We start from the raw sequence: 27307 nt of genomic DNA on the forward strand, positions 1-27307 counted from the left end.
TCTTCCTAACTGCTGAGCAGTGAAAAAGAGAAGTAGGTAAAACCTTAGCAAACATTTTTCTCTTAAGTTAACTTACTTCTACTGTACCCCTGGACAGGATAGTGCTGCCACAACACTGAGCACACCACTAAGAGATTCTGCACCCCACAGGACACTCTTTAAACTATACAAAACAGGCATTTATACAATCTACAGAAGTAAGTTACAGCAGGTATGGATGGTACCAAATTATCTGGAGAGAAAAGTAACCACCATTAGAGACAGAAGAACCACCATGAATTAATTCCAGGAATTAACATGGACTCATGGAAAAGTCACCAAACTTGGGTAGCTGAATTTTAGCAGGACTTTGTTCAGCACAGCTGCTCGATGTGTCTGAAACATGTAAGTCTGATCTACCCCACCACACAGATTGTCACAATGGGCTCTAAAGCATATACCACTTTACATTAGGGTCATAAACCTTTCTATGCAGTCAGAATATCTCACCCCCAAATCCTACTGGTTCTCCTATATTCTGATACCCTCCACCCCCCAAACTGAAGATCATGGACAGAATAAAAAAAAGAAAATAAACTTTATGAAAAATCCAAAAATGTTCGAGTTCCAAGGCAAGGGAACTTTGAGAATAATAGCTCAGAGAGAGATTTATTTCTTCCTGTGCAAGTGTAGGGCTGTTCTTCAGCACATGGTGAAAGGACCTACCCCACAGCTCTTCAGCCACAGGTGACCAGAAAATAGTTCATATGCAGGCCAGGTTATGTCATACGATCATTGGTATATCATGCTGATACAAACCATCTGTGGTAACACATATCTCTAGTGGCAGCCTACATTCCTGGCTCACCATAGAAAAAAGCTGTCCCTTTTATCTTACACAGATTAGGACTCTTGGGAAAGCTGCTCTCTCGGCAACCCTTTGCCACCTATGGCATGCTGCCCAGCTTTGGTTACGACTTCTGAGAAAGCTGATGAGTTGTTAGAAAAGGCTGTGTGAAAGCCTATGGGGAAAAGCCACACGCGATAAACATAAAACTGCAGACAGAGGTGATACTGTTGTGGTGGAAAACATTAGCAGCTCAAGGATTCAATAGGGAAAAGACACCAAAATGCAAAGGTATAAAATCCTAATGGGATAAATGGGGCTGGAAGATGGCAACCCTACAACTCCGTTCCAAGCAGCAGAGGACAACCCTTCCCCAGTCTATTGACATATTCCTGGCCAGCAGAACTCACTTCAGGTGTCTTACCAGATGTGGGGAATACATTAGCGCTAGACCCAGTAGTCTGTTGAATTTTTGCCTGTATCCTGCTTGCAGTCTCTTCGCACATTTTAAAAGGTACCTGAACTAACACTGAGACAGACGCAAGCCACTGCCTTTATCTCACATACCCTCCCCTGCTTGCAGCTCTCAGATTATTATAAATACGTTGTTCATGACAACGGGAAGATATTTTTCTGCAACACACTTGCTCTGCTTGCTGGGCTTTCCCATTCTCTACTGACCTCAGCCAGTCACCACAACACTGTAACTTGCTCACCTCCTGTTTTACAGCGCCCTTTACATTCAGCACTCTTTCTAGGCCAATCCACCCCAAATGTCATTCTTTTTTGGCTATGTGGGAAAGTTACAGCTGACAAATGATAAACTCACAGGGACAAATTTATTTAAAAAGTTTCATGTAACACTCTTCAGGGATGCATGGGTGCTCTCTTTGCTGTACGGACAGAACTGATGCTGATCACCACTCCAGAAAAATTCACAAAACCCAGACGTGAAACACTCATAAAACTTGTCATCTCAAAATAATTTGCTACAAACAAGTGTAAAGAATAATGCCCTCCCAACTGAACAGTAAAGTGGTTTTCAAACACTAATTAGTAAAACTCGTATTATCCTTCCCAGCAGACATTATTCCACAATGCATAAACCAGAACTGACTCGGCCTCTGTCATAGGCAATATCAGAAGAGCTCAAGGCACTTACTCTCCAGTTCTGATGGGTCTTAAGTCAGCTCATAAGGCTGCCATACAGGCCTGGCAGCAAAATTAAGTTGCTCTTATTCTAGGTTCCACAATGTCTTTCCTGTGACAGGAATCCTTGAGATGAAGCACCCAATCCAAAATTGCACCCTCCTGTGGTTATTAGAGAAAATAAATTGAGCACAGCTGACTGAAATTATTCTGATTCAATTATTTCATGAACACTTCCACTAACCACATTTATCAGCCTCCTAAACTCATAAATCATGGCAATCTCTGTTGGGAAATTTGAAATTGATGGGGCCCCGCCTGAATCAGAGAAGGCAGTAGGTATCTGACATCCTTGAGGAGCAGCCTTGTGTGAGTTGATTGGAATTTCTAGCAGTATTAATCTTAATAACCTCAGGTAGCTTCCTCCCCGTAGCCTATGTCTTTCTGTACAAGCAGTGAGGGAGGGAGCACTCCAGCAATTACTCCCTCATTCTCTCCAGCTGACTCTGTTTTCTGATGAATATGAACGCGCCAGTCATACTCAGCCTTCATCCTTAGTTCTTAGCCCTCAGCAATGACCAGTCCAAAACCTGTAGAATTTAAATTGTGATTTGAGCCTTGAGGTACAGGACACAGGAACAGAAACCAGAATTCCTCCTGATACAGCAGCATGAAGACTTAAAAACAAAAGCAGCTTTTCCCTCTGACTAACAAGAAGTGCCTGTGAACTGCAACAGAAAACTGTACAGCATTTATCTAAGTCATTCAAACAATAAATTGAAAATATTCAAACAGCATTAACACTGAAAATAGATTATTAAAACAGATCAGAAATATGCATCTATCTAGGAAACCAAATCCAAGTAACTGTCACTCATATCTGACAGGATGGTCAGAACAGTTGTTGAAGCTCTCGGGTATTTGCTTTGCGAAAGATTAAACAGCTCCATTTTGATGAAGCTTTCATTTGTGCTTTTCCTGACAGACTTTCCAATAATAAAATATCTACCTGATTTCTCCCATTTTACCCAGATTGACTCCTAGAAAAAAAGCAACAGCATCAAAGTATCTATGGCTCCATCTACCTACCAGCTGCTATCCGCAGACATGTATGCACCCAAGCTTAACTCTTTTGTAGTTACAAATAAACGTGTTACACAGCCACTCTCCTGAAAATAAGGAAACATTCTTAAATTTAAGAGGATGCTTTCCTGTTTGTCATGGCAGATCACTATCCTGAACAGCATAATCCGTCCTTGGAAGCAGTTTCAGATAGGTAACTTCTGCTTAAAATACTGATACGTGTATACTGAAACACAGCTGAAAGTACTCAAGTGAGTGTTTCACCCCACCAGCTACACACTAGAAAACAGATCATTCTTGTTCACAATCTCTGCAGAGTCAAGTTCCAGGTACTGCTCGCTCTCCCAATTTCCAGGCACAGTCAAAGGATGGTTCATTGCTTTCTTTAGCAGAAACTCTTTCCCATTATAAGAAACTAAGAGAACATGGTTGGTTGGTTGGTTGTTTTTTTTCATGTGTGTTTGAAGACAAGTTAAATTTACCATCATATACTAAGTTCCACCCATTCTCTTTGGAAAACGGAGAGGTGTAAGGGAAATCATACAAACATTTGGATTATAATTCTGGCAATTCTGTATAACACAACTGATAATCCATACTTTGTTGGGTGGATGTGATCACTTAATTTCTGATATTTGCTAGTATTTTGACTGCTGTTTACTAAAAAAATGTAAAAAAACCCAAATAAAACATTCATAATTTGGCTAAAATTTCCTCACTCTGAAAGACACTTCCTTGTCCAACTCCGTGCACTGCTGTTCCACATAGCTCCAAATATCAATACCATTTCTGCTATTTTCCACTTGTCTTCTCAGTCCTCTGCAAATTTTTAGATACTGGCAGTGGTTCAGAGAATGTGTCTGCCAAGTCCATTACCACCCCAGGATTCATCTAGACTTGTTGATTAGTATGTGGTATCTTTGGGTTTTCCAAGGTTTCCCATACTCTTCTAAATTCATTCTCTTTAAAAGCTTTTCCATAGTTACTCCTGCCAAAATCCTGAACTCAGGGCAGCGTCAGAATAAATGGACAATTTGCTGAGAAGGTACATTAGAGGTCCTCCCTGCTCAGCCCAGCTGCTTGGCAGCTGTTGCTATAGCTCCAGGGCAACAGCAACCCACATATCTGCCATGCATCTCCACACAGGGAGCTTGGCTCCTGGATTTAGTAAGACTCATTCATCTCTTTCTCCCCAAAGCTATCTTCTGTGCTAGAGCACTAAAACCCCTTTATGAAGTTGGGGCTGCTGTAGTACCAAAAGCTGTAGCGTCAAAATGGGGAGATTTTCTCAAGAACAGCTCAAATTTCTTTTGCTGTAAGGTAAGTCAGAATAGAAGGGGGGATGTGCCTCAGATACTTTATTAATCACATCTGATATCTTGAGTTGTTCTCACTAGGACAATCCCTTGAAGTCATAAATGGGATAAACAGTGTCTGTCATAAATAGATGCTTTTTCAGATCTAACTAGTGTGACTCAAGAAATAGCCCACTTGAAATTTTCTTCCTGCCTCTCAGGGTACTGCTCCCTCGGGTTGATTACTGAACCTGATAACTTTGCACTGAAACAGACTACAGCTGCTCACACGTGCAGTTGCAACCTGTTCTCTGAAAAGAATAATGACTAGCTGAAAATCCTAAAAAACATAGGAGTTAGGAATAATAACTTATGGATCAACAAGAACATATTTCTTTATGCCAACCTTGACAGCAACTATCCTGCAAGAACCATCTCCAACTTCAGAACTAAAATGCTGCAATGTAAACCAGCAATTCTCTAGCACTTAAATCACTTAACACAGGGAGAGTAACATGGAAGATTCTCGGGATCTTTCGTATCATAGCTATAACAAGCAAACAAAAATTCTTCTCCATTTTTTTACTCCTTAACCCTGTATCTTTCACTTTACTTCATTTACTGCTCATTTCTTCCATCTTTCCTTCTTTTTGTTTTCCAAACTGAACTTTCCCTGATCTTGTCTTCTTCAATTCACTTTTCACTCTGTATTTGTCATCTTCCTTTTACTTTTTCTTCTCCTTTGTCTTTTTCTCCAGATCTGTGCTCTTCTCACTTCACTAGTTCCTCACTGACCAAAGTTGCAGGTAGAATGAGAAGAAGCAATGTGCAAATTGTTCTGGAGAGTATCCATGACTTCACACCCAGCAGCTCCCTTTATGGGAAGGCCAGGCTTCTCTAAAAACTGATTTGCACTTTTCACTCAGTCACTTCACTTGCTATTCCAGAAATCATAGGCTTTCTGCAGCCTCAGAACAGCATTCATACCACAGGCTTCACAACAAAGTTTTAAGCGCTTTCTTCATATCCCCTAGAAAAAGCAAAAAAACCCCACCCCTCAACATCCTCTGTGAAGTCAAATAGCAGCTCTATAGTATTATCAGCTTGTATTCAAATACTGATTGTAACAGTTATCATTACCTACTTTTCATTGCTTCAGTTATGTCAAAGGCATATCTACCTCATGGTGTCTTACCGTGTCAGACAACAGTCAGATGATACTGTTGAAGGCCATCTTAAACAAGCTGCAGAATTTCAGTTTCCAATACTGCAAGAGGTACCAGGCTGTAAGATTTGGGAATTACGAATGAAGAGGCAAATACAGAACTAATGCTTTCTGTTGTCAGTTGGAAACTACAGTGGTCAGGCAGCTTAATTCTTTACAAAGTACTGTTTTCAACTAATTTTAGTGTTGAGCATAATCCAGATCATATGTCTTCTTATTCCCACTCATGTTCATGAAATTAAAAGATATGAGGTAAGGAGAATTGGTCTAGAGCAAATGTCAAGTCTACCCATGCCATCCAATACACGTTCTTCATTAGTTGTAATGTTAACAAGTGTAGTTAATTAACTTAATGGGCTTCAGTACAGGTCAAGCGAATTTTAGCGCTGACATCACAGGCAAAGTCCAGGTTAGTGCTGAGGGGTTTTGCTTCTCAGTGTTTGGTGTTGTCTTTTTCTGATTTGAAGTTAGCACCATTTTTAGTCCACGGGAAACATTGTTATTTTAAGCTTCTCATTAAATGGGCAGGACTTGTACTGACTTTGGTCAGTTTCATTTAGATCATGCTCAAAACCTTTTTAAAAATATTATCAATTCCTTTCTCCAGTTCCTTTCTCCTTCAGTAAGTAACTTTCTGTGGAATAAAAATATCACATCTCAAGCATTTTTGTAATTCCATACCAGACACATACATTCCACTGTTGACAAAGAACAGATTTTTCAGCACCAAATCTGCAATAAAACAAGTTTTTAGATGGCAACATTGTCAATCTGACATTTTTAAGGAATACCATAATTCACTTTTTCAAAACCAAAACCTATTAAAGCTTCTTACCAGAACACAGTCTGCAAAGAAGGAAAAATCATTTAAGAGATGTTTGTTAGAAAACACAATTATGTGCTTTCCAACACTGATATGTGACTGTATAAACAGCATCCTCTAGGAGACATTGAAACAACCCAGTGCTGTGAGATCAGTTAAATCATAATTTGAATTTCCAAAGCATTGATGGTCTCCTTGCTGTACAGAAATCAGTTTGCCTCCACAGTTTTACTGCCAAGGAGTGTTTTGCAACAAGGTGGTTTCCAGAAATAATATTGAGTTTCTGTAAGAAATTCATCTGAGACACGAGTGTTTTCTGAAATCTCCTAAAACACAACTTACAACCAACGTAAACAGTTGTGAGAGAGAAACATGCAGGAGCAACATGCTGCCTCAGCACTAGAGACAAAGCTTTAGAGAATAAGTTATTATTTTAAATTTCTATTTTCTACATTTACTGGCAAACAGAACATGTCCAGGGAGGTAAGTATAAAGACGGGACAAGCACACAGTGATTCTCTGCCAGTACTCTTTGTAGTGTCCAGCGATTCATGGTTCAAAAGGATTTTCTAAGCCAGAGATGCTGGCTTATATTTAGCAGCCTTTAATGGATTAATCTCCCAAGTACTGGTTCAGTTACTTTCAAGTCATGCAAACTTTAACATTAATGAGAATTTTTTGTTTATTTGGGTGATTTGTTTTGTTTTCTTTTTTTTTTTCTTTTTTCTCAGGAGGAAGGCATTGTTAAAGAGGAGTGCCACTGCTCACCTGTATGCCTGTGGAGACCACCTCATTTTGTATGCTTTGAGCCACCACCTGCAGATTCCATTTAATAACCTTTAGTTCTGGTACCCGGAGAGACAGTGAACAATCACTCCCCTATTCATCCTCTCCCTCTGCCCACCTGTGATTTTATGGACTTTTATCATTCCCTCTCAACCGTCTGCCTTCCAGTCTATTTAGTTATCCTCATACAGGTGTTGCATGCTATTCATCATTCCTGTCACCCTCCTCTAAAATCTCTCCCAGTTTTACTACACTGGGTTTGAGATGGAAGAAACCAGAACTACACACAGTAGTCAAGATGCACATACAGCACAGATTTATAAATATCTATTATTTAGTGGATTAACAATGCTTTATTTGCTTCTCTATTTGCTTTCTAGTAATTCCCAACATTTTAATTAAAATTTTAACCTCTATTAAGCTGACATTTTAAAAGATCTAGGAAAACCTTAAGATCTCACTTCCAAGTAGTAACAGCCATACACTGGTGGTCCCCAGTAGTTACATAAAATGACTTTTTTCTCCCATATCAGTTACTTCACATTTCCTGCACTGAATTTCATCTACCATTTTATCATCCAGCCACTCTGTGAGGTAAGGCCCTTCCATAATTCTTCAGTCAGTCATCTTTACTACTTTGAACAGCATATGCAAACTTTGCCATATTTCTATGCAGCCCTTTTTCCAAAGTCATAAGTCTACTGGAAAGCACAGGCCGAGGCACAGATCCCTGCAAGACTTCATTGGTAATTTCTTTTTGCCATGAAATGTGATGATTTATTCCTGCTTCCTATTTTCTGTCTTTTAATCAGTTATTTAACCATCTTTGAACCCTTCCTTTTATCCTACAGCAGCTTGCTTTCTCTAACAGTCTGGGATGAAACCTTGTCAAAAGCCTTCCCTTTCCGAAGGTCATTTCCATATTGCTGCCAGTGATGTACACGTAGCTCAGATCCCTCTTTACAGACAGCTGAAAATGATTAAAACTCAACCCTTCCTGCTCTCTTGAGTCTACTGTAATGTGTTTCATTCAAATTTGACCTGCTACTCCCTTCCTTCCCAGTGTTCATCCCCTCTCTTCTTCCCTACTGAGTGGTATTATACACATTTAACAGAACTAAACCAAAAGAAAATATTTCTTGACATTATTTTTTTACAGAGCTTTCCAGCTTGTATAAGCTTACAATGTTAAAGGAAATACAGCCACATCAAAATTAGTCTGAAATCTGTCCCGCATTTATTACATATTAAAAATCAAATCAAATCCCACACACTGTTACGTGATTTCCCGTCACCTTCACACTGCAAGCCATACACATTAACGGACAATAAAGTTTCATGAGACCTTTATTGCTGATGCGAAAAAAGTTTTAAAGAGTTCTGCGGCATACGAAAGAGATACTGCAGGGTTTTTTGTGGGGGGGGGAAAAAAAAACAACGAGGTTTTGTGTCTGAAGATTGAAAGCTCCACATACAAAGCTGCAGCCCAACCAAGGATTTTGATATTCTGACAACCGAAGCACGACTGATCTGAAAATGTAATTTTTGTTACAGTATCCAGGTGAATAGCTCATGCCTAATTACAGATTGAGACAATTTAAAATAGCACAAGTTTAAAATATTAAGGCAGTAAATCAGACCATCAGAATTTCCAATGAAGCATTCACTCTGGAGCAGACAGGCAGCGTCCTAACACAAATACAACAATAGTACAGATTATTTAATTAGATTACTTCAGTCCTATGAATTCTTCCAAACACGATCTTTAAGAAAGCCAGAAATAGAATTCAACTTTCATCTTTTCTGGATGTTTTGGCCTATAACAGTCAGTCACGCTCTCAAAGTGTGTTCTCACAGAAGCAGCTGTGTATACACAACAAATCACATTTGGACATGTTTCGATCCAGGAGTAAGGACAAGCAGAGGTGAGCAGCAGGCTGTCCCTCAACACTAACACCAACAGTTGCCATAGCAATGGGAGGAAGCACGGGAAGAGGCTGGTATTGATCTTTCCATCCCATGCTCTTGCCATTTCTTCAGAGTGGTCTTACACAATACTACCACAACCAACACCATCCCACACACCCAGGTTCTGAAGTTAAGGGGAAATAATAGTGATGAAAAGGCAACAGGGAGTAATTACTGCTGTGTCTGGTCTGAGCGCACAAAGAACAGCAGCAGAACTTTCACAACAACAAGCTATGCAAGGGGAAGGGGGGTGTCAGTATGTACATGCACGTTTCACCATGCCTTCCATCTACATCTCAAGTTTTCTGTGCATTGTCCTGCAGGGCAGCATCTGCCTGTTCTCAGCATTTATAACAAGAGAGTTACCAATGCCTAGGTCAGGTATTGCAAAAGGTAGGATATAGCAAAGGATGTTTTGTGCTTATGATGTAGCAGGCTTTCAACTGTCAGCGTACTGCAGAATGGCACAGAGCCAAAAGGATAAGAAAGAGACACTATTTACAAATACTAAAGAGATTTTTCAGGTTAACAGTGGCATAGCACCAGAGTCCCTCAAAATATACTACAGCACAACTAAGTTCTATAAACACAAGATAATACACTACACGAGAATATAAGAGATTTCAGTAAAGACTAATATTGTTTCCAATAACAACACGGATCAAAATTGCATGTAGTTTGCAAATTAAAGGATGGTACTTTGTTGACACTACCATAAGGCTTAAATGAAAAACTTATTTTGAAGGTTTCACCTTCACGATTAACATTTCTTCTTAGCATATGCAAAATGAGAGAAAAACTGTTTAAAATATTAAACTGAATTAAGAAAGCCTTTTAAGACCATTCCCAACTGTATCTATAAACATTGAAGAATGACCACAATAGTTAGCAGAATGTGGCCCTAGCTAAAAGCAGAAGGCTGCTTATATCAGAAAGATAAAATATTATTCTCGTAAATGAGTAGATCACTTCTGCTACATGCACCCTACATCATCCCAGTTTTATATCAGCGTAACACCTCTGTAATCCACTATATTTGCATACAGCTGAAGTAATAAAGCAATAGTATGGGAAGTACCCAATATCTCCAGAAGCTTTATATTTCACAAAGTGATTAGTCCCTCCAAAAAAAAATTTTAACCAGCACAGCCTTCAGAAAATACATCATAGTTTTCCAAGGCAAATACAAAAGACAAATTAAAAGTGTCTATATTAGTACAGATATTCTTAACAAAATTTTAACATTTATACTTAATAAAAATAGATCCTGAAAAAAACCTAAACAATACCTACCAATTGTGTACATCAAGATAACAACTCCACCATAATCCAAACAAATTATAACAGTATGTGATATTTAAGAGCTCTGGGAACCCTGTTAATAACAAGTCTCCCATCATAACTTAAAGAGGCAAATAGCCACGGGTCTGCTGAGGACCATTCAACTGCATATACACTATCTTCATGTTCTTCATAGGTAGCTATTACACTGTCCTGAAGGGGCTCTTTAACCCTAAAATTGAAGAAAAAAGAAAAAAAAAACAGTAAGGATCTGTAAACACACTCAAAAAGGCAGTATTAAGTGTCACTAACATCTAGATAATGCAACCTCCCATTTAAAGTACAGGAATGCAGTTGTAGGCTCTAAAGAAATATTTTATACCCGATATCTTCATGTACCTATGTTTTAGATAACACAGCAGAGTCAAGTCAGTGTTAAAGACTCCAGTTGCAGGGACTAAGTACCTGCTGTTCTCAACTTCAGTGCATTTCCAAGTCTCTCAGAACCTACACTAAGCATCTCTCTCTAAAGCAAGTTAGACTACAGGGTAGGATCTAAATGCACTTAAACACGCATTTTTATCAACACCTTTTCCCTCACCATGCTCCATCCCTTCCTTTCCCCCTTTGTTGTTAACTGAATTCTTAAAATAATATATAATCTTATTAGAGACGAGTAGGTAGATAAGAAGTTGCAGTCCTTCACACTGCAGTCTCTTCTGTGCTGCCACCCTGGACTCACTCTCTCCAGAGTACTGGGAGATGAAGGCACCACTCTGAACACTTGAATTTTTATCTCCCATTCCTAGAGTTATAAAAATACCAGATTCTCATCTATTACTGTATACCTCACCTTTCACTGCAATACCCAAGCTCCTGGCCACCTACATTATGAGACAGACAGATTCTCTTTTGCATTGCAAATATTTAAGAACAGATTCAGGCAATTCTCTGAAGTCCAAACCACACAAGAGTCATTGATTGCGCACTGCTAGCTGCGAACAGCCCTTCTTCCCTCCACTCACAGAACCAATCCCTCCTCTCACAGCAAAACCACAGCACATTATTCTGTAGCTACAGGGCAGGTGAGTTTTCAGAGGATAACCTTAGAGCTCCTTCACCCACAGAGGATCACCTCTGCCTGACAGGAATCAGTCAGCCTTTCAGAAGCATCCCCCTGCCTCCCAGAAACAGCCTTGTATTACAGCTGCAATCCTCCTAACAGAAAGCAAAGCCAAAGAGCCTTGTGAATGTCACTCAATCATTTAAACAGACGCTGCTACTACTGAAATGAAGTGTTATTATTGGCCGACTTTGCCCTTTACTGCTGCTCTCTGAAAGCACGCGTCTCCACGATCACAAAGCGTATATGGTATCACGTCTGAATCGCTTGCAGGATACCGCTGCTCCACCCTAACCAGCTGTGAACCTAACATCGCAATTAAAATTCAATTGAATTTAATGAATAAACCAAAACCAGTCTGATACTGCAGAATAGCTTTAGATATTTAGTTTCAAGGACTTTTATAATTTACTTATGCTATGTTTAAGGTCAACTAAGAAAAAAGGTCATAGCACAAACAACACGCAGTCCCTGGTTAATTGCAAAGAGCAGGCTTGTTTTGCAGTTTTCCTGAATATGCACTTTGATACAAACCATCTAACAGCAGAGAGCTAATAAACACACACACACACACTTCATCTCCTGCAATGTGTTTTTCTAACTTCCTGTTAACTGACATGCCTGGTTAAATGAAAGTTGGTCACATCCCCAGACAGCAATGTGCTTCACGCGGTGCTCACCCACTTACCCACAACTCCATTATTCTGAAGGTTTCAAATGTCTCTGCGGATAAGCAGGGGAGTAATGCACGGTGCACATGGCTGTCAGGGGACACGGCCGACTTTCAGTTAACCAGGAGTCTCAGTTAACCAAAGGCTGGATAAACAAGGACAAATAAGCTTCTACATTATGCTATTTTCTGTATGCTCAGAGTTGTTACAGTGTTTCATTTAAATAACACAGTTCATCTAATTTAATTTACAGAAGTCATTGGGGAATGAGTGTTCAGGAAAGAAGCCCGTAGATGAACTTCTGTTTGGCATTTCCATTTATACTACAGGTTTTAACTGTCTGTTATTATTGTCTATACACCGAACTACTTCTTGGGTATGAAAGTAATTTTGTGCCTTCCCAGAAAAAGAAAACATGCTATTCCATGTGGTTCTTCAGGCCACATAAGTTTAGGTTTTGGTGGGGTTTTTTTGTTTTAAATAGCGTAGATCTATGATAACTTTAGGTATAGACTACTTGTGCCTAAGAATGGCATAGCCTTGGGACAGTTATTGAGAATCTGAGAAAATCCTTATGGAAGTGATCACTTGGTGTAAAAGACCTAGATACTATACAAGATAATCAGGATGGGAAAAAAATCATCTCAGTATGGCATGTGTCTCAGGAACAATACAGAAGATCCAGAGAAACTGTCCAGGAGCATCCTTTACAAACACTCTGAATTAAAACAGATTAGCCTTTAAATTATGTAAAGGGCAATGAGCCCAGAAGGCTTCTGCTAGTGGAATAAAGAGCAGAATTTATTTCATGTATGTGAAAGATCGTTCAAAATAATTTAAAAAAACAGAAAGAGCAAGGTTGTTTGTGGTGGGTTTTTCTACTCACAACATGAATCTCTTTGAGACAGATAACCTTATCCCATGCTAAGAGACTTCCAAGAAAACACCTCAGATTTGTCTGCATTTTAGCTATGTGCGTGGTTTTTTTGGTAATCCAAGAATAGGCTGAGGATACTATTTTTGAATCTATATGTATCTAGGATACTGACAATTGTTCACTTTCTGAGTTCCACAACCTATTTACTCTCAAAGAATTTTTACACAGCTTTTACACATTTTTATTTATTAAAATTCACCTCAGACTCTCCTAGCTCCCCAGATATTAAATATAATTTGGTTAATGCAAGAAGTTGCAGACACTGACATTTATTTAAGTAAGGTAACAAAAACCTTTTTTATATATATATATATATATATATATATATACACACACACATAAAAACACAGTCTACGAAAAAAGATTATTTTGGTCACAGCACATACTAGTGGAACACATACAAAACAACTTGTATTTATCTTAAGATGTTTTTGTTTTTAGATTTTTTAATTATCCTTCTGTTTTTATCAGTTGCTACATTTTTATTTCTCCTTGACATACAGTATGTAATTTCACAGCCTAATGTATCATAGCCCTGATGAGTGTATTTTTTCTAATACTCTATTCATAATGTAGCAATGATTAAATGAATACTGCTACACTTTCATGTGCATTATTCTTATCTCAGAAACTTTCCATTTCATAGTTACCAACTCCTGATGACAGTGCCCAGGTTATTTGCCTTTTAGGTTAGATGCATAACACCAGGCACAGGAGAGGAGGGCATTCGAAGTGGACTGGATACTGGGTAGATCTTTAGCAGGTTTTGGAACAGAGAGGAGAGTTCAAGACTTTAAATTTCTTCCCAGTTAGAGAAGTTCAGAAACAGGAAGAGCACCTGTACAGAGGAGGACATGAAGTAAACTTTCTTCCATGCTACTTTAATATGCGTAATTCAGGTTGTTGCCAAAATAAAGATTTCTGTTTTTTACATAAAAGCTGCAGGTTATGGGTGTACAAATGCAGTTGCTATGCTATAGCTAGTTTAGTGTACCACAGAGGTAGGTGCTTGACCTATTGAACCTTTGATAGAGCAGTCTGACTAGACTATATTTGATAAGCACACTTGGTAATCACTTGTTATGCCTGGCAAGCTTAGTTAGCTATTTTCTTCCTTGTCCTAAATCTCCCTGCCCCTTAAAAAGTTTCTCATTTTCCTGTACTATTTTAAAGACTTGTTCTGGCCAGATTAAAATACCTTTTTCTCTCCTTATATATGTTCTTGCATTGCATCAACTGACAAGGCATCAAACTCATGTCATTGAGAACTCATAGTAAGAAATGGGTAATTTCAACCTACATCCTGCATAAATTTAAGACCCGTGCCACACAGAGCTGAAACTGGACTGAATCACACAGAATCACAGAATCAACCAGGCTGGAAGAGACCTCAGGGATCATCGAGTCCAACCGTTGCCCTGACACCACCATGTCAACTAGACCATGGCACTAAGTGCCATGTCCAGTCTTTTCTTAAACACATCCAGAGATGGTGACTCCACCACCTCCCTGGGCAGCCCATTCCAATGTCTAATAACCCCTTCTGTAAAGAAATTCTTCCTAATGTCCAACCTGAACCTCCCCTGGTGAAGCTTGAGGCTGTGCCCTCTTGTCCTATCGCTAGTTGCCCGGGAGAAGAGGCCAACTCCCACTTCACTACAACCTCCCTTCAGGTAGTTGTAGACTGCAATAAGGTCACCTCTGAGCCTCCTCTTCTCCAGGCTAAACAACCCCAGCTCCCTCAGCCGTTCCTCGTAGGTCAGACCCTCCAGACCCTTCACCAGCTTGGTTGCCCTCCTCTGGACTCGCTCCAACACCTCAACATCTTTCTTGAAGTGCGGGGCCCAGAACTGAACACAGTACTCAAGATGCGGCCTCACCAGTGCCGAGTACAGAGGGACAATCACTTCCCTAGACCGGCTGGCTACACTATTCCTAATAGAGGCCAAGATGCCATTGGCCTTCTTGGCCACCTGGGCACACTGCTGGCTCATGTTTAGCCGGCTGTCGATCAGCACCCCCAGGTCTCTTTCCACCGGGCCGCTTTCTAACCACTCTTCCCCCAGCCTGTAGAGCTGCATGGGGTTGTTGTGGACGAAGTGTAAGACCCGGCACTTGTTCTTGTTGAACCTCATGCTGTTGGTCTCGGCCCATCTATCTAACCTGTCCAGATCCCTCCGTAGGGCCTTCCTACCCTCCAGCATATCAACACTCAGAATCACAGAATGTTAGGGATTGGAAAGGGACCTCGAAAGATCATCTAGTCCAATCCCCCTGCAGGAGCAGGATTGCCTAGACCATATCACACAGGAACGCATCCAGGCGGGTTTTGAATGTCTCCAGAGAAGGAGACTCCACAACCTCTCTGGGCAGCCTGTTCCAGTGTTCGGTCACCCTCACCGTAAAGAAGTTTTTCCTCATATTTAAGTGGAACCTCCTGTGTTCCAGCTTGCACCCATTGCCCCTTGTCCTGTCAAGGGATGTCACTGAGAAGAGCCTGGCTCCATCCTCATGACACTTGCCCTTTACATATTTATAAACATTAATGAGGTCACCCCTCAGTCTCCTCTTCTCTAAGCTAAAGAGACCCAGCTCCCTCAGCCTCTCCTCATAAGGGAGATGTTCCACTCCCTTCATCATCTTCGTGGCTCTGCGCTGGACTCTCTCTAGCAGTTCCCTGTCCTTCTTGAACTGAGGGGCCCAGAACTGGACACAATATTCCAGATGCGGCCTCACCAGGGCAGAGTAGAGGGGGAGGAGAACCTCTCTTGACCTGCTAACCACACCCCTTCTAATACACCTCAGGATGCCATTGGCCTTCTTGGCCACAAGGGCACACTGCTGGCTCATGCTCATCCTGCTGTCCACTAGGACCCCCAGGTCCCTTTCCCCTACGCTGCTCTCCAACAGATCTGTCCCCAACTTGTACTGGTACATGGGGTTGTTCTTGCCCAGATGCAGGACTCTACACTTGCCCTTGTTATATTTCATTAAATTTCTCCCCGCCCAACTCTCCAGCCTGTCTAGGTCCCTCTGAATGGCTGCGCAGCCTTCCGGTGTGTCAGCCACTCCTCCCAGTTTTGTGTCATCAGCGAACTTGCTGACAGTGCACTCTATTCCCTCATCCAAGTCATTAATGAATATATTGAATAGTACTGGTCCCAGTACCGACCCTTGAGGGACTCCGCTAGACACAGGCCTCCAACTGGACTCTGTCCCATTGACTCCCACCCAGCTTGGTGTCATCTGCAAATTTGCTGAGGGTGCACTCAATCCCTACGTCTAGGTCATCTATAAAGATACTGAACAGCACCGGCCCCAGAACTGAGCCCTGGGGAACACCGCTAGTGACCGGTCACCAGTTGGACTTTGCCCCATTCACCACCACTCTCTGGGCTCGGCCATCCAGCCAGTTTTTAACCCATCGAAGAGTCCACCCATCCAAGCCCCGGGCAGACAGTTTGTCTAGGAGGATGCTGTGGGAGACAGTGTCGAACGCCTTACTGAAGTCTAGATAGACTACATCCACAGCCCTGCCCTCATCTACTAAGCGGGTCACTTGATCATAGAAGGAGACCAGGTTGGTCGAGCAGGACCTGCCTTTCATGAATCCATGTTGGCTGGCCCCGATGCCCCGATTGTCCTGCATGGGCCGTGTAATGGCACTCAGGATGACCTGTTCCATCACCTTGCCTGGCACCGAGGTCAGGCTGACAGGCCTATAGTTCCCTGGATCGTCCTTCCGACCCTTCTTGTAGATGGGCATTACATTTGCTAATTTCCAGTCAGCTGGAACTTCTCCAGTTAACCAGGACTGCCGGTAGATAATAGAGAGTGGTTTGGCAAGTTCGTTTGCCAGTTCCTTCATTACTCTGGGGTGAATCCCATCCGGGCCCATAGCCTTGTGGGTGTCCAGCTGGCACAGCAGGTCACTAACCGTCTCCTCCTGGATCATGGGAGGTTCACACAGCCCGCCGTCCCTAACTTCAGGCTCTGGGGGCCGAGTCTCCTGAGGACAACCGGTGTTGACATTAAAGACCGAGGCAAAGAAGGCATTGAGCACCTCTGCCTTTTCCTCATCCCCTGACACTACACTACCCTCCTCATTCAGCAAGTGAGGAGACTTTCTCTTTGTAGAGACTCAGACTGCTTTCTCTTTGTAGTCTTATTCACATAGCACGACCCCTACCAGCTTCTCCTACGAAAGGAGACGAGCTTTCATTTTACTAGATAACTTTGAGGTTAATTGTGTTACAGACTTGAGAGAGAAGCCTGTTAAGCCTTGGATAATTGTTTTCACGTAGAGAGCTGTTATTTCCAATTACTTCTCATGCTAACAACCACTTAAGTTTGCAGCGCTTGCAATTCTGTTTTGTCAGCACAATGTTCAATAAAGTATGTTTTTCAGAGTCACCAAAAATTATTATTTTCATATCACAGTCAAAATTAAATCCTCTTTAACCTAAAAGTTACTATGAAACAGAGATGATTCAATGGAATAGCAACGTGTACTGCAGCATCCACAATGAATCCTGAGTAGCATGCCATTGGATTCTAGAACAAGGCCCATGGATGCCCCTTCCCTTTAACTGTAGGAGAAAACTCAGCATGTGTAAGGTTTAATTTCTGGTAAGCTTAGACAACATACTACTTCGTTGTTCACTCTGCCAAGGAAGTGAGAATTCAAGGATGTTTATACTGGAACACAATTTTTACATATAGTAATAGGCCATTCATACTATTGTAAGCCTTTTTTATTATTTTATCCTTTTTTTTTTTACTCAAAAAACCCATCCTTCTGAACTGCTTCTACAGGAAAATCGCATCTTTAAAACCAGGAAATGCATATTTTGATATAACAGGTTTCACAGCTGTCCTAATACGCAAAATGAATTAAGGAGGGTGTAACTGCTGATGAAGGTAACAGAAAGAAACAGTACGGAAAAAACACATGTTTTTGAAGCAAAACAGTCTAGGAATTGGAAAGTGCTGCTGCACTAGATTTTGACCAGCTTCTTACACATGCAACCAATTAAAATCCTGAATACTGGCATTCCCCAAAACAGAAACTATTTAAGCTGCTTTAATTAATTAAGTCTCTTGGTTAATTCGATAGCAGAATCCTATCTCTACATTTCTCCAAGACATAAATACCACAAGCAAAATATCATCAAAATTAACACTACTGGCAGCTGTGTGAAAATACCTCGAGAGCCTGCCTTATCATGAATGTTTGGCAAATACTTCTCAAAATATCAATGCTGACAATTCACTCCCCTGAAGTCATGGGTGCGTATACAAAGGTGTTATGTTAGATCACACGGTTTGTACGTATTATTGTGAAATCACATGATTTACTATTCAAAAGGCTCCAAACCACATTTCTATCACAGAAAGTGGAAACCACAACATCTTTTAGATGGAATTTTGAAGGTAATCTCTTTCTACAGAGAAATGCCATCATTTTCTCTCTGGTCCATTCCGATTACTGAAGATGTTCCTACACTTAAAATCTCATTAAAACCTTCACTATCTCAATAAGACACTCTGCACTGGAAGGACCAATCCTTTACTTCTCTCATCTTTAAATGCAAAATAGTTAGAACTGCTTGTGTTAGATCTTGTTCTGTTTGTATCAAAGGACAGTGTGGCTAACATCTATGGTGAAAAAGATGGAAACACAAGAATTCAGGAAAAACACTAAAAAAAAATGTATTTCCTAATGTGAATTTCTAGTACAATCTTCAATAGATAACAAAGATAAGGATAAACTTAGACCATACAGTCAAAAAATGTTGCATAAGGGAGAAGTTGGCATACTGACGTTAGTAATCAGTTCTGCCAGTGAAAACACAACAGTCATTTTAAGCCTGTAAACCCTAAAGAGAGCAGGTAGCTCATTCTGCAAAATTAAAGTTTAAGGACGGCTTCCTTTTCAGGACTGATGTGTAAGCTCAAAATGCTGTTGACCATATAAATCTTTTCAATGATATAGATACAGAAAAGGCTTTTTCTCTTAAAAAGCAAGTCCTCCACTATCAATGAGCCTTGTCACGAAGTTCTGGCCATAGAAGTCATGAAGAATGAACACACTGCTGTAGATGCAGCATGTACCCTGCTGTTGGTGTTCCTAAGGTAGCAGATGGTCTTCTTGTGCTGTGTATCATCAGCACACCAAACAGATGCCTACAGAGTTTAAAATTCAAACCAATAAGGCAAATAAATATGTTGTAATAACTAAAGAAAAGGAATCCTGATTGGTGAGTAAAAATGGTCACACTAAGCTGCAAGAACCTGGCAGTTTTTGTTTATTGTTAGAAATAGCAATATAGAATCAAAATGACTGTCAGACTGGTTTAATACAACCAACAGACTCACTCACTAAGGATTTTGGATGACCAAAGAATGAGGAAAGGATCTAAGAAGTCACCACCTCCCTTTGGAGGAAGACAGTTCTCAGTGCTCTGCAGATGTCTAAAAGGAAACTGACAGACACCTTCAGGAGCTTTAGAATTAAGGCAAATTGAGTGTTGCAGGGAGGAAATCCTTGCAACACCAGAGTGCAAAGCCATTAAAGAAAGAGAGGCCAAGGAGAAGCCTGCCTTAATCAGTTGCATTCATAGATGTGGAATGACCCCACGTTTTACACATTTTGTTCAAACTGAGGCATTCAAAGCACTCTCTATGTTCTAATCCAGGCACACCAGCTTTGTTTTGGGGATGCAAGCTAAATGCACCCCAAATACTCACCTCATCTGTTCTTTTTTAATTTGTTTTGTACACTTTTTTCTACCTCTGGATCAAGGTGCTAGAAATTAAGCTAGGAGTATAGCCTTTCATTCCCCATTTTTCAGCTAATTTCTTTGCCATATTTGACCTGTGCATTAAATTACCCAGACTAGGGTCTTGACCAGAATACACCATAGCTCTCCTCCGGCCACATGCCTACACTTCCTCTCTGTGGACAGCTCAATCCTCTTTTTAGACTACCTACTTTCAACAGAGGCTTTGGGCCTCCCAAGCAGAATGCGCTGAAGCCTTTCCTTACTCAGTGCAAGAAAACAAATGCAGTTGGCATATTTCTCCTAGACACATTTCACAAAGGCAGTGCATGCACAGCTAGCATGTTTTGGAACAAACAAAAACACAGTGAGAAGGGGTAAACTGAAGAATAGGGCTGACGGCAAAAGAAAAGCCCAAAGGGAAGAATCAGAAGTCTCCAAAGATAATTCAGAAGGCGCTAAAGGTCCCTGAGCTGCAAATAGTCAGGGGCCAGATGCATGCCCAGGGCAAGTATCATCTCCTTTTCCTGTTTTTATAATCTTTCCTCTTGGTCACTATCAGAGACATGATACAGGCTGGGGAGACCTTTGATATGAGACAGGGAGGCCGCTCTTACATTTTTATGATTGAGGAGAGAAACAACAACAATAGCAATTAAAAAGTAGGGAAGAGACAGCAAAACAGTTCTGATCTGAAATCAGCAGTTACGAGGAACTGAAGGTCACTCAATTGCAACAAGAGACAGATCCTCATGCAATAGTCCTAGTTATATTGCTAATGCAAGCGTGTTCTGGTCTCCAAGATGGGAGCATATATACTCCCAAGATGTCAACACATACATGGACAAACACCCAAAGAAGAAACCTCAAAGAATAATTCCTTAGTAAGAATAGAATACAGCAACTTTTGGTTTGCTGTCTATTCATTACTCAGTGAACCTGTATTCTTTTCTTAAAAAAAAAAGTTCTCTCCAAATAATTATTTTTCAGTTGTGAACCTTAAAAACTAGACATTTACTAAAGAAAATCTGGCAAGAATAAATGAGTGGGTAGACACATGCACAGTTCTATATGGTTGAGCAATGAAGGGTTAAACTGACAGATTACCTGGTTTTGTCTCCAGCTGAGAAATCAAAAAAAAAAAATTAGAAAGTTTACTGAAAAATACATTAGAAATTAACATGAGTCTTAAAGATCGCAGAAGTCTTAGCTGTGTAGAACAGTATTAGAAGTCAATGTTTTTAAAATATGGAGATTTTTGCTAAGTAAAGAATTTGAAGACACAACTGGTGCATACTCTTCATTTTATATTTAATCCAAGAAGTATTTTTACAAGTTATTTTATTCAGAACATGAAAAATAGGTAGTCCATGAGGAAAGAGCCTTTTTTCTTCTTTCCACTTGGTATTCCAACCTTCTTTTGAGAGAGATTTGGTCACTCAGTCTGAAGGTGACTGACTGGAAACACCACTTGTACAGACGCCTGCTCTTCCTGGTGTATTTAAAGATAAAATGTCTTTTTTGAGTGTCACTTTCTTGACAGTCTAGAACATAACCAAGCAAAAAAACCACACACACACCTCCCACAGCTGACCAAACCATACAATAAACCCCCGTGTTTTACAGAAGAGACACTACTCATGGAATGGTGCAACAGACTCTTCAAGGATGTCTCCAGGAGGGAAACGGGTACTAAAGCCTAAATACTTGGCACTAGTGGTTGACTAACAAGAAGTATTCCCAACAGCTATTATGCCCTGCTTCATTAGTGTGCTCAGAGCTAAATAGACATTCACCTGGCAACAGTTCAAAGCTGGTGAGCAACTTGCAAACATCCAGCTCAACTCATAACAGGGCAGGGGAGAACAAAACAAGACTCTCTCGGTAGCAAGCAAATGTTACAAAAACTAATGTGCTTTCCCAGGTTTTACAGACAACAGATTAACAACTGAAAAGCATACACTCAAAAAGCAAAGGCAGTATTGATACTCTTGTAGCCTCTGGGAACAGGGAAGGGCTCTACATCATTACTATACAAATCATTCATGACGTGGTTTACACCCATCCCATAGCCAAAGGATTTGTTGCATTGCTTTGCATATTCTTGGTTTCAAAAATTCCTATTTTAGAAACAATCATTTCTGTTTTAATAAGGCAAACTACACTATCTACAATGAACAGAAATTCAGAACTCCAGATAACCTACTATACGCTATCTGTCAGAACACTATTTACTTGTGATGTTATTTACATTAATACATTCCCACTATATACACACAAGAAACTGTAGTCTCCTTCTCACTTCCATTAATGCTATTTATCTTCCATCCAGAACAGAATAAATTGCAACCCCCAACCAAAGATAAGGGACCAAAATGTACATAATATTTAAAATGCTGTAGTTTAGTTACGTTCTAGAAAGGAAGCATGTACTGTTGATGTGAGCAACTTTCTAGGTACTTAATTTGATACCTTGATTTTCCAGGCACTTACATCACCTATTGCTTCTAGAGACATTTTGTACATTTAAAATTAACCATTTTATATATGGGATAGCTTCCTTATTTAAAAAAAATGAGTCTCCAAGTCCTTTATGTGAAGCCAAAATGTCAAAACTATTTGGAGCAAAACTACATCTTTATTAACAAAATAAAAGCGCAAGAGCGACCTTAAAAATGCAACTATGGAAGTAACCTAAACTTTGTTTAGAATTTTAACTGAAACATCTAGCAAACACAGCTGAGTAACTGTGGGATCTTTTTTGTAATTTCCTCGTTCCTCATCCCATCTGACTATTCTTCATTTAAAAAGATCGTTCAGGAGGTAATCTGCCTATTTTGTTGCAGATAGCTTTGCGTATTAAAATAAATTAACAAATGTAAGAAAACAACTGCTCAGTGCAGACACGTAGATCACGGATATTCACAGTTGCAAAGAATACAAAAATATAGACTAAAGCCTGTTGGTCTCAAAATACTTTACATGAGTTTCAGTATTATTATCTTCATTTTATAAAGGAAGAGTTTGCTGAAGGTCACCATGTAAGCTTGTCGCAAAATTAGAAAGCCTCAGCCCACACTAGATCTACAGAAGTCCCTATATACATATATGTATTCCTAAAGAAGTACAGAGAAAAAAAGCAACATATATTACACAATGAAAAAGTTGAAAGCAGACAAAAATGGAGGATGAAAAATTATTTTGGCATTTCAATTAACTCTTTACTAAAAAAAATATCCCTCCAAAATTCACATGCAAAATATGTGATTCCTCACACACCCAAGTGGAATGGTGTTGACAAATGCTTGCAATAACTTGCATTATTCTCTACCAAGAGAGTCAAAAACAAACTTCTGTTTTGCTTGAAGTAAGTCTAATGAGTTATTGGTTTCTATAACAGTCAGCAATATTAAGAGTGAAATTTACAAAAATTAATGTATTTATATTTCCTTTCTTTTGCATATGCAGAAGCTCACCATTAGATTGGTAATATCTCCTAAAGGTTAGAACACATATACAGAAAATGCAAAAAGCAGATTTTCAACTCTCACTTTAACCCAGATTATTGTATGCACTTGACTTGATCCAGAACTCCCTTAAAGTGAATCTTTTCACTGATCCAACGGACTTCAGGATTCGTCCTCAGCATCACCATCCCCCTCCTACCAGTGAATATACAGTGACCGTGCCAATCAGATTTAAAGAGCGGATTCCACCCAAGACTCCGAGTAAAGAAGAATGAAGTAGGAATTAGAACTACTTACCTGAAAGGCCTGTATACAAATATCCTAGTCAGCAAAAAAATAGCATGTTAACCATTACAACGAAAAGACAAACTATAAGCATCTGCATAAAACTCAGGAAACTTCATACTTCTCTTCTTGATGCTGGTCCTCTTGGTCACTTAGTTCATCATCATCTACCATATGCCCAAATGGTTCAGAAGAAATTGATACCATATTAGACAGGATAACTCTGCTATCACTGCTTCCTGTAAGGATCAGCTGATCATGAGAATGATTGTATCTGACATTCCAGACCCTAAAAAATGAAATCAGAAAGAACAAGAAGCTATTCTTAGCAGGTAGCGCATCAATGTTGAATGATTGTTTTTAAAAACAGCACTAGAAATTGATCTTTGACTTAAATGTTGTAAGTACGCATAGAAGTGACATGCCTCATTCCAAAGACACTTTTTTGCCATCTTCATTTGGCTTTTAAGCTTCCATGTCATTCGTTTTCTACGAGGTGTCTTTAAAATTCAACAAATAAGTTTTGAAAAAAAAATCCAAATAACAAAACACACCATTCAGTAGTATCATTCCTTGAGGGTACATGCCAATTCATTGTTTAGTAAGTCATACAAATATTTAAGTTCTAAATATAAAAAATTCCCCAAAGCAAAATACAGATTAGAAATAACCTGTTAAAGATCTCACAACATTCTTACAGTAAAGTTTAAAATAGACCCTATAATAAAAGTATTATATTTCTCTTCAATTTTTACATTTTACATATCAAGTTAATACCAAATGTCTTATGGTTCTTGTTTTATTCTTTTTCTTTTAATCTTCTGGAAAAAAAGCATAAATGTTGCTTCTTTTAATTCACTTCTTCATTCCCCTCAAAGTAGCTTCAGGGTCCAGATTTATTTTGCAAAAACTACTCCAACTCCAATTTTATAAAATACAAACTGCTCATCTTTTCTTAACCACTGAAGTCTGCAAATGTCAGACAAGATTCCCTCCTTGCTCCAGCCACAGGCCAGAGTGGTAGATACAGACTCTAAATATTATCTCAGAGAATAAGATGACTCACTTGCATATTCTGGCTTAAGGGCTGTGAAGAGCATGCAAGAAGTGGGGCTGAATTATCGCGCCTTTCCACCATTTGACAGCAGAAGGATAGATGGCAGCTGCTGTAACCAAAACAGCTCAAGGGCTTTTCTGCAGGTCAGGCACAGCAGATCAGGCTCAATTAGGAAAGGCACACCTGTATCCTGGCTGGCCCCTACAGGCCAAGTTTTGTGCTGTGCTTCTCAAAGGTGTACCCTGTCTCCCAACAATGTTAACAACAGTTTCTTGCCAATTAGACTAACATTGTCTCAACTCTTAATTTTCAGTCACACAAGGAACATTTACATGTTGAAACCTTTCCTCTGTGTAAAAAAATCATTATTCACAATAGCACAAACACAGTTAGTTTGCATTGTTCCTAAACAGTAAGATAATTAGCTGAATAAATTACATAAGCCATCCACCCACAAAACAGCATGCAGATAATTTGTTCTACCAGTGGGAATGCTCCTCCAGTGTCTTCACTGGTTCAGTGACATTTCTTGTGTCCCAGAATTTCACCTTGCAGTCATCTCCACAGCTAGCCAGGTAGTACTGTTTATTGGGATTAAAGTCTAGGTCTCGTACCAGCTGTCCATGTGCATTTTCTATGCAATATATCTGTCTGTAAAACACATTAAAAAAATTAAATGGTCTATAAAAAGCTAACTGCACTCCACTGACAGGAATCTGTTTCCCTGGAAACTTGCATAATCCCCTTAGCACCTGCAGACCTAGAGTTCCCATTGCTAGTGTATAGTTTAGGGAAATCCCAGCTGTTAACAACAGGGACTTGCACAGATTTCTCAGCTTGCATTGAAGTTTTGCTCTTTCCTTGTTTCAGTTAGGATCATCTGGAGCTAAAAGGAAACAGTAGTTCCAGATGATTCTAGCACAGCTCTCTAACAACTGTTACGAAAATGCTACTAAACCACAACATTTTCAGATAAGAGCTTCTCCACCCCTGAGGAGTTATACCAATTCTGTATTTATGACCTCTAGTTGTCCCTATATGAAAAGCTAGGATGCAAGGGAGGCAACAGATATGAACAACAGCTTTTTATTATTGCTCTATTTCAAACTTACCTTGTTGAGCTCTGGCATTTATCATTAATTTACCTGTGGCCCTTAAACTACTCAGCCATGCTCATACTTATGCATGTGGACCATTTCCAAAAACATTTGTAGTACTGCTAACAACATAGCATCCTTATTCAAAACTTCATGTTCCATCAGTTTGTCTCTGTACCTAGCCTCTTAAACTTACTGTTGTTTTTTGTTTTCCACTATTGCATTACCAGTTTTATGAAAAGGCTGCACCTGTTCCCATGTCCGTTCTCAAAGCCATCATCCACCAAAGTTCCGTTTAGATTTGACAGTCTCCTACAATCTTCACTAGCACTTGTCAATACTTTGTGAGCTTTCTCCTTTTTCTTTTAAATGAAAAATGTTTCTTTTCCGAAAACACAGATTGACCAAAACTTTGTATTTCCTGTGCTGTATGTATGTTCTCCTCTGAAGACCAGATAAATTTCTTGCTGTTAATTCCTAACTACTAATACAAAGCAAAATAACTCCCTGAGGAGAGATTCAAAGTATACCAGGCCTTTACTAAGCTCTGTCCTGACAGTTATGGCAGTCACTCGGGACAGAGGAAATCACCTAGATATTCAACTTCAACACACTGCTCAGAGTTTGAGAGGTTAAGGATATCACTCAAGTACGTCTTTCTACCAGGTATTCTGGGATCTGAATTCAACATTTCCTCTTAATTTCTTAAAACATCTTCATGGGAAAATTTTTAAGTCTCAAGCATGCTTGCAGCAATAAAACACTTCTTCCCTCCTTTATTGCATCTTTCACTTCTTTCTTGCACCTCTTGCATTGCTCATGGAGATGGGTGTCAGGGCTTAAAAAGAAATACCACTGTCCACTGTACATTTAGTAGTGCTTGCCATGAAAGTCTTTAGCCCAACTTAACTATTATTCTGACCACTTGATCCCTTTCCTTCACAAATATGAATATTCTTTTCTTTCACTCTATCATCCTATATACAGCAATAATACCTACATTGAATTTCCCACTTACATACAAGATTAAGGCCAGACCACATGAACATTTTCTCCAGCTACTGGCTCCACCTTCTTATATTCTTTCTCTTTCATATTTTTTAGAATTTATTCTTGGAGTCTGAATTTTTCTGATACAATTCTCCCTCTAAATCCATTCAGCATAGTGTCTGTCTCCTCTGCTTCACAAGCTCTTCTCTGATTAAGATTGCTTCTCGGTCTGGGAGTCATCCCACCAACCTCTTTTTCCCCCCTCCTTCTTTGTTTGCTATGTCCAAAATCATTCACTCCCTCTATCTTAACAGCTATCACAAACACACTCTGCAGAAGTAGCTATTCTAGCTACTTCTTTAGTATCTCCCCTCTCTTATTCTTTGCTGGTATAGCAGTTTTCTGTCCTTGATTTCTTTTTCCCCTCTCATTTTTTGCTTCTTATACTGCCACAGTTTATAT

The 27307-nt window shown here is 39.8% G+C and overlaps 1 protein-coding gene across 2 annotated transcripts in view; it reads right to left on the reverse strand.

Annotated features, from left to right (window-relative positions):
- Window positions 1–8516: 8516 nt before the first annotated feature.
- EIPR1 (EARP complex and GARP complex interacting protein 1) overlaps window positions 8517–27307 on the reverse strand; it is a 97114-nt gene continuing 78323 nt past the window's right edge. For both annotated transcript variants that reach the window (XM_068398906.1, XM_068398914.1), the window contains 3 exons: window positions 25242–25409; window positions 23823–23990; window positions 8517–10668 (listed from right to left, as the gene is read on the reverse strand). In XM_068398906.1, coding sequence (XP_068255007.1) covers window positions 10494–10668; window positions 23823–23990; window positions 25242–25409 — 511 coding nt within the window. In that variant the 3' untranslated portion in view covers window positions 8517–10493. The remainder of the gene's footprint in view (window positions 10669–23822; window positions 23991–25241; window positions 25410–27307) is intronic.

The sequence above is a fragment of the Nyctibius grandis genome, chromosome 1, assembly GCF_013368605.1.
Source record: "Nyctibius grandis isolate bNycGra1 chromosome 1, bNycGra1.pri, whole genome shotgun sequence".
Classification (NCBI taxonomy): Eukaryota; Metazoa; Chordata; class Aves; order Nyctibiiformes; family Nyctibiidae; genus Nyctibius; species Nyctibius grandis.